This window comes from Ixodes scapularis, unplaced genomic scaffold (genome assembly GCF_016920785.2).
Source record: "Ixodes scapularis isolate PalLabHiFi unplaced genomic scaffold, ASM1692078v2 PGA_scaffold5__190_contigs__length_132052651, whole genome shotgun sequence".
Lineage (NCBI taxonomy): Eukaryota > Metazoa > Arthropoda > Arachnida > Ixodida > Ixodidae > Ixodes > Ixodes scapularis.
The window spans coordinates 45,402,617-45,410,694 of NW_024609880.1; the positions used below are offsets into that span (position 1 = coordinate 45,402,617).

The 8,078-nt window shown below is 43.1% G+C and overlaps 1 protein-coding gene across 1 annotated transcript; it reads left to right on the plus strand.

Moving 5' to 3' along the window:
• Positions 1–270: 270 nt before the first annotated feature.
• LOC8031799 (probable DNA double-strand break repair Rad50 ATPase) lies at positions 271–4,751 on the plus strand. The gene is made up of 4 exons (XM_029995470.2): positions 271–342; positions 2,917–2,968; positions 3,052–3,064; positions 3,157–4,751. The coding sequence occupies exons 2-4, from the start codon at positions 2,917–2,919 to the stop codon at positions 4,649–4,651; spliced, it is 1,560 nt and encodes a 519-aa protein (XP_029851330.2). The 5' UTR covers positions 271–342; the 3' UTR covers positions 4,652–4,751.
• The last annotated feature ends 3,327 nt before the right edge of the window (positions 4,752–8,078 follow it).

Consider the following 8,078-nt stretch of genomic DNA (forward strand, 5'->3'; position numbering starts at 1 on the left):
CGAGTCAGCTGCGTGAGTTCGGAGATGTTTGTTCTTCCCGAAGTTTTACTTTTAGGTTTTTTAATTTGTTGGAGTATATATCTGCAGCTGCGTTTTTTTTTTCCAGTTTCCCATTGCTTGAACACAGGCAGGTTTGGAATGGATACTTATCGGTCATGCGGATGTGCCTAGCCCTTACACCTGCGCTTCCTATCTGAAGAAATTCTTGTGCGTAGCTCCACTAATAACATCTGTATTTCCTCCCAATATAGCACATATATACTCAGGTTTAATATAAAAAGACGCGATTGATGTCTCACATCACTCTTGGCCTCCAACTTGGAAAGCACGTAACCAAGAACGGTGAGTTCTTTTGGTTTTTGTGATGTTCACCCTCTCGCATCAAGGGCTCCTTAGTACATCTATATGGTATCATCCCAGGATAGTTTTTAATTTAGTGCGTTTATGTTTCCCTGGAACTGCAAGAAATAAGGCAATTACACAGTAACTGCCGAAGTCCACATGGTACAATGAGTACTTAAAAACTACAATCCCCTTTTGCGTTCTTTTATATATCTTTTTTCACTGAAAGCAGACAATAGTCCTGTGATTTGATCAGGTCCACAGCGCGTACTTCTCTTTTCAGAAATCAAAGAAAAACAATTTCTAGGCTTACTAAGCCATATTATTCTAAAACATATACTCCTCAATGCTGACCATATAGCTAATATAATAATCTGGAGGGAAAGTTCCCCTGCACGGTCGCCGCTTCGGAACGACCGCCAGACCCAGACATCGGGGGTCACATCGGTGGTCCCGATGGTTCCAGATCACTGGCGATGCTTTAATATAGAGTAAAAAGGAAGAACACATTACTTTGTTCTGTGTGTACAAAGTGATTCTAGGTACTTCGTGAATAAAGCCGGTTTCGTGCACTGTATAGAGAAAAATAACGTTGACAAACGCTCGAACAACTATAAGTCGTTACGGTAAAAAGAACACGCCCAACCTATCGACTGCTTTCTTTTTCGGCTTTTTTTTCGCCCTCTCTTTCGTTCTTTTTCTCAGAACCAGCAATGTCATCGCTTGCTTCTGAGAATGGATGCTTGGGCGAGTTGGATATTCATTGTAGGAGAAGCGCTAAAGTAGACTCACTCACCCTCACACTCACACTCACACCAGAAAAACGGTCACTCACGTCGCGCTACTTGCTGCGTTCTGCTCCGGTCTTTACTTCCTGATGATGACACGGTCAGGGGTTACCAGCCCTCCTACACTACCGCTATATTGAATACTACACCAACAACGACGTTGGGTAAAAATGAAGCCTGTCAAGTGGGGTTCGCAGACCGCGTATTGAATGGCTGCTTTTACTTAGTTCTCTTTCCTTTTTGAGCGTTTACATTGACGATTATAGTAGTATCCATTAATAAATCACGAAATGCGATACCGTGTAATGAATGAAATCTCGTTCACAATTGCTGAGAGTGTTGTAGTTTAAAGAGTTTGTCAAACATCTCAAAAGTTCGGTACAATGAACAAAACTGCATTCAAGAAAGCATAGTTGCAAGATACTCAAGAGAGGGGTAAGCGAATGACAGCACAAACACGAATGTTTAGATGCAGGTCTTGCCCCAGTCTCAGGGATCTTAGTCTGTATGCCAAATTTACACCAACTCGTTTGCGTTTTTTTCGATCGCTGACCTTCAAGAGAAAGCTAGAGGGAGCGACAGTTGGTAAAATATTTTATCTACCGGAAATGTAGCTTCATCTATTGATTTTAATACCAGCCTAATAGTGCTATATTTTAATAAAAGTTGTTAGAATATGTCGCTGTACGGAGTTCAAGTTAGGACACCTCATCGGGGATGGGTTTTTTAATAGAAATGCTGTTAGAACTCTAGAACAAAAACATATTGAAATTAATTAATACTGTGACCTAAGAAGTATTACATAGTCGACTTTATGCTTAGTAACTAGATATTCTTCAAGGGCTACACCAATTCGGTCTGTTGATAAGCCGCCACAAGTGATTTTAGTTTCATACTTCGCTTTATTTCCCGCTGAGAAACAAAACGCAATGGCTAATCTAGGTCCTTAGGATGGTGCTACACTCTGATGAACCTACCCCGATTCCCCTTATTGAGTATTGCTGCAACCACGCCGGCTGGGCACTGATGACACTACTCTAAGCAACGAACATACTTTAGGATCCTGAAGCAATCAGTGAACAATGTTAAGCAAGCAAGGTTAATAGTTTTGCTTGCAGCCCATCATAAAGTTGAATATTAGAATTCAAAGTTGCCATTATAATATGCACCGAAGGTTCAAACTGGCAAAATGTTTGACCTGAATTTTTGTGTACAAAGCAAATACTTTTGACGTTGTATGAAATTCTTAAATTATAAGATGAAACTGTCTAATAAGTTTTTAGCTAAACATTATACGGGAGAGCTGCTCGTTTGCAGGAGACTCTAAAAAAATAGATGTTCCGTGGAGAGTAAGGCGAATTCCGAAAGGGTTATTTTATTTAACACGCGTTAAGTAAAAGTTCTTCAATAAAAAGAAAACAAAAAACTCTTGCAGCTGTAGAACATATCAAGGCTGGAGCTTAGCTTTAACCAGTATCTTTTACAGCATTGAGAAACATGTATGGAAGGCAAATGGCCCCACCTTACGCAAAAGCAACTCTCTCATAACAGTTGCTATAAAGCTTCTGTAACTCCTAAAACAATATTTTCTCAATGTAGCCAAGAAACAATAAAGAAGTCAAATAAATGGCATTATATTTTACATCATCATAATAAGTGATTGTGAAATTAATTCTCAGCAGGCAGTCACAACTTTTGTATAAGAAAATACTTATCCCGCCAACGCGCCGCTTACTGCGCCACGTGTCTAATTTAACGAAAAATAACTATTGGGACACAATTGCAGATGAGGCTTCAATTCTTCATTGCGGTGTCGTTCCTGGCCATGGCAGTGCACGGTAAGATTTGGAAATTGTTTTCTTTGGGCAGTAAAGTGACATCTATTTATTTTTCCTCCCTCATGATGCAAAAACAAAACCAGTCTGCAGTGGCAGGTGAGTGTGTCTAACCTCACTTTAAGGTCTAAGAAACCCGCCACCAATTCAAGATTTCTTATTGTTATGTCTAATTTTTTGCATTTTCTTAGGCTGCAAGCAAGCGAAGGCGTGACGGAATTTGACTTCGACCAAGCCAATTTGATTACGATTAAGCCCTTTCAAGATGCACCAAGCGACAATGATACACAAGTCACGGTCATCGACACCCTCAGAGACATCTCCAAGACCCTCAAGGAGAAATTCATCATTCTTGGGGACAAGATCAAGGAAAAGATGAATCAGCTCAAGCAAGCTGCCGGCGATCAGGCCCAAAAAATCAAGTCCCAGCTCAATGATCTAAAGCAGCAGTTGAAAGACTCTGTTCAGGCTCTTAGGAAAAAGGTGCAGGGCTTTTTCGACAAAGGCCAGTACGCGTCTTTTGGTGAACATGCCATAGAAGTTTTTGGAAAGATAGTCGAGATCCGGGATAAACTTAATGAGTTTATGAAGGGCGTGAAGGATGTCACCGCAGATAAATTGAGACAAATGCAGGAGCTGGCCAAGCAGCTGAGGCAGCAGATCAAAATGAAGGTGCAGGAACTTCTTCACGGCTCTAGCGATTCTCAAACGGCAGTTTACTATGTAATCGATGATGACGATGTTGAAGATAGTGAGGCTTATGTTATCGCAACCCTTAAGGACATCTCTAAGTCTCTCAAGGAGAAGTTCCTTCTTCTTGTCGAACACTTGAAGGAGAAATTTGCTGAGCTAAAAAAGGTTGGCGGTGAGCACGCAAATAAAATCAAAGGGGAATTACAAACTTTAATGGAGCAGGTGGCGGATGCTCGTGAAGCAATGAAACAGAAGGTGCAAGAATTATTTAAACCTGCTCAGTATGCGTCATTCGGTGAACACGCGACGGAAATTTTCGCTAAGCTGAGAAATCTTCGTGAAAAACTGAACAAAATTCTAAAAGACATCAAGAAAGTCACTGGTGAGAAAGTAGACAAGCTTAGAGAGCTCATCAAAGAAACGCGGCAGGAAATCAAAAAGAGGATACAAGAACTCATGGGTTCTAGCAATGCTACGACCGCTCTGTACCAAGCGAGCGATGCCGATGAAGATAAAGAGGCCTACATCGTCGACACCCTCAAGGATATTTCAAAGACCCTGAAAGAGAAATTTCTGGTCTTGGGCAAAAGAATTGCGCAAAAAATTCAAGACCTGAAGGATGCTGTCGGACTGCGTGCCACAGTGCTCAAGAAGCAACTTAAAGAACTCAAGGGACAGCTCGGGGAAGCAGCTGGTGCCATGAAAAAGAAGGTGCTGGAGATAGTCCGACCTGCCCAGTCGGCACAATATGGCCTCTCTGACGATATGTTCTCAGAAGTTTCTCAAAACCTGGCTGCCCTCCGGAAGAAACTGCAGAGTTTCTTGGAGAAGGTGCAGAAACTTGCGGGAGAGAAGTGGGTGAAGATGCAGGAGACGATTCGCGAGCTGAGGAACGAGATCAAGCAAAGCATAAGGAAGCTTCTTCACGGAAAAATTGAGGTGCAATCCACACTTGCTCCGGAGCCCATGACCGCCATGCCCATCCAGTACTGAGTTCACTTCGCCCTGCGTACAGAGAAGCCGGACTCACGAACCGGCCCATGCGAGCTTTCTACGCCTTGTGCTATTAAGAAATAAAGAAATGGGAGATTCACTTGCGTACCCTTTTATTAATTTGCTCTGTGGCCTAAGTGCAGTCTTGGTGAGATGTGGATGCGAGACATCGGGTTCGCATGTCGGCAAGGGCTAGTTTCAAGGACTTTGAAAAACAACTTTAAACTCCAATTTGTACAGGTACGTAACATGCAAACACTAATCCCTTGAATTCTCTGTGAAAAAAACAGGCCTTGTGGAACGGTTCTAAAATATCCTCAAATATGTATTAAATAGGCTATTGACCTTTTGTGCATGAGGAGGACGGCCATTTCTTACTTACTCTTACGGAAACCAATCTGTACGTATTAAAACAAAACTAACAATCAGTACATAGAGTTGTATATGATCATCCGCCGGTATTAGCATTCCAGAACAGAATGACCACTCTATTCAATGCCGAACGCAAGAAGGTAGTACGATTTCCCCCCGATATGGCGAACAGGATAGAGAGCTTTTATTATATTTCTTTTCTACATATGGAAATGTAAGCTTACGTTTGCTTCTAGAACATACCCTTCACAATGTTTTTTTTTTATTATCATAAGCGTTGTTTAAAAAAGTAGAGACAAGAAATTTTTGAATAGCGATTTTTCACACGAAAGTTGGCGTATGGTGTCACTAAAGGTAAAACATTAGGTAGAGAAGGCGCAAACTATTTGTGTACCGTGTTACCGGGTCATTTTTGCTTTATAATTTATCATTGGATTGATCGTAGCGAGGTTATAGAGGTGACGCCAGAGGCTAGGGAGATCCTCTGACGTCATCGATTGAAAGGTGGCTTTCAAGTATTTGCAGCTACTTTCATTACGTACTTATATTGCATGGAATGAAGTGTTTGAGGAACGAACGCTTACATTCATTTAGGAGAGATCAAAATTTCCTGTATAAGGTGAAGGATAGCATAATGTTTCTTAATTGGCCTCACACTCCTCCACAACATCCCCGTGCACTACTATGGGCATGTGCGGTAACTGTATACTCTGATTCCCATTAGGGCCCACCGGAGCCTACGTTACTATATGATTAAACAAATCAAGCCGAGCGCAAAGTGTATCTTCACGGCGCTCGTTTTTTAGGGTTTTTCTATCATGCTAAATCAATAGCACGGGGAAAAAATGCGCAGGACCCCGTCGTATTCACTGCGCGTGAATGTTTTCGACCAGCGTAGTTTGGAGGGTGATAGTATGGTAATATAAAACGCGCCTCCAACTGGTATGTTTACCGCGTCCCAAGAAATGTCCCTCGAGTTCCGCCGGATGACGTCATAAGCGTGTCATGCTGTAGCGAGCCGCGATCCTGACGGCGTCCCAACAGCTGCGGTGGATGTGGCAAATGCCCGTTCTGCTGCGGGTCGCTCTTCAGCTGGACAGTCCCCGGAAGCTTCGGGAGCCAGGAGTTGAGACGCCGCGACGATAGCGACTCTCGCCTTCGCTGGTGCTCTTTTTGCCGGTATCTCTAGTGCCAACCGCCAAGATCGTGACGTCCGACAGCATGACGTTTCGTTTTTTGTGATGTCATTTGTTGTCGCTTCGAGACTACCCTTGATGTATGGGCGGGATAGGACGCTAAACACACCAGTCGGAGACGCATTCCAGGATCCATAGTGATAGCGAAGCCGCGAAAACGACGACAGCCGTGACGGTGCACTTTTGTCACCGCTTGACTGTCTTCATTAAACCGCAGCATTGGTTGCTGTCGGACTTAACGTGAAACAAACTATAGAGGGAGGCCTCGAGAAAACATCTTCCCCCTGGACGTAGAACCTCGTCCAGGTGACAAAAATATGTGTATCACAGAAGGCAGCAACACAATTAGCTCTAAAAATTCCACAGTCCTACATTTCATGGGAAGCGAAAACTAGAATCAAAAGGCATATTTGTCTTTTTTTTTGTCTGTGAACTGCTTGCTTTGTAAAAAAAAAAAAACGTGACAAATTTTATACGCTTTTGTTTACATTTGGAATACTGTTTATCTTTTTGCACGTGCTGCAGCGAACTTAAAAATAATAGATTTGTGTAGTGCAGTCCATGATATTTGTTTTTACCTATAGAGGAAGACGATTTTGTACCGTTTGATACTTCCGTTCTTATAGGACTGAACGGTATTTGAAAGTCCCGCATGAATTTCAGGAACGCTGATGCCAGGAAAATGTTAGTGTGCTATTATTTCTACAAGATCGTTGCACGCCTCAGAAGTCCTCATCATTTGAGTAAAGAAGCGCCAAAATGGTGCTAGCTGGACGATTTCCTTGAGACGGCGATGGCAAAAAACATAACAGGTTGACAGCGGCACAGCCTTCCAAGCCCTGGACGTGGATACCTTGATGGTGGCAGCCGTATGATTCGACCGGGCTGCCTCCTGGAGTCGCTAGTTTTCCGAAGTGAGCGACCGTACCATCAATTTACTACCGCGAACATCCATTGAATAGCCAGCCCATGGTCACCTTAGTTTGCTAGCTGACTTGCCTGAACCCTACCGAGCAACAGAGACTAGGAGAGCGGTTATTGCAACGTTCAGAACACCATGCCGTCCTCATCCTGCATACATTTTTTTCACTAAAAGCCATCACTAGACGGCGTACATGGTACGGGCTGTTGCCTATTTGGGGGGCCGCCGGTTACCTGAGCAAACACCAATTATTATATTATCGATAATATTATTACCTATATTATTATTAATAATATTAACATGACGGATAGCTAACAACAAGAAGCTGAAGCACATTCGCTCATTGTTTTGCTCTCAATATAATGGTTACTGTCAATAGTTAATGCAATAAAGCAAAACAATGAAGTCCTTCAGCTGGTGCGGAGCTGGCTGTAACCATATCTGGAAGACATTTCTAGGTGATTTCTAGAGGCAAGAGAGTGCCTTAACGATATCCTAGTTTTGTCATATTTGCGCAGCACTTGGAGGTCGTGCATGAGGGTCCGACCTGCCCATCTTAATGCGAAAATTCTGCACAATGTTTTCCAGTCTTGTGACATTCTCAAAGTGCATTTATGAAATAACGAGCTTCAGCAGGAGCGAACGGGCATTTGGAAAAACATGTTCTCGAAATGCGCGAGCTTTAGTACTCTGTACAGTTGATTGTACCGTGTATTTTTAAATTCGATAAATTTTGTTTTATCATATGGAATAGAAGAAAAAATGAAAGCCGTTTACAAATCCCTGTAACGCCGAATTGGAGCGCAGCTCTTGAGGAGTAGGGAAGGGTACTGAGGGGGGTCACGTCACCTGCGGGTAGTCACGTGACTTCGGGGGGGAGGGGGGGTTCCGTGACCCCCCCCCCCCCCCCCGGTTACGCCGACGCCGACGCCGACGC

Bases quoted from the DNA above. Each gene is read 5' to 3' on its own strand.
- LOC8031799 (XM_029995470.2), top strand. From the start codon at position 2,917: ATGAGGCTTCAATTCTTCATTGCGGTGTCGTTCCTGGCCATGGCAGTG.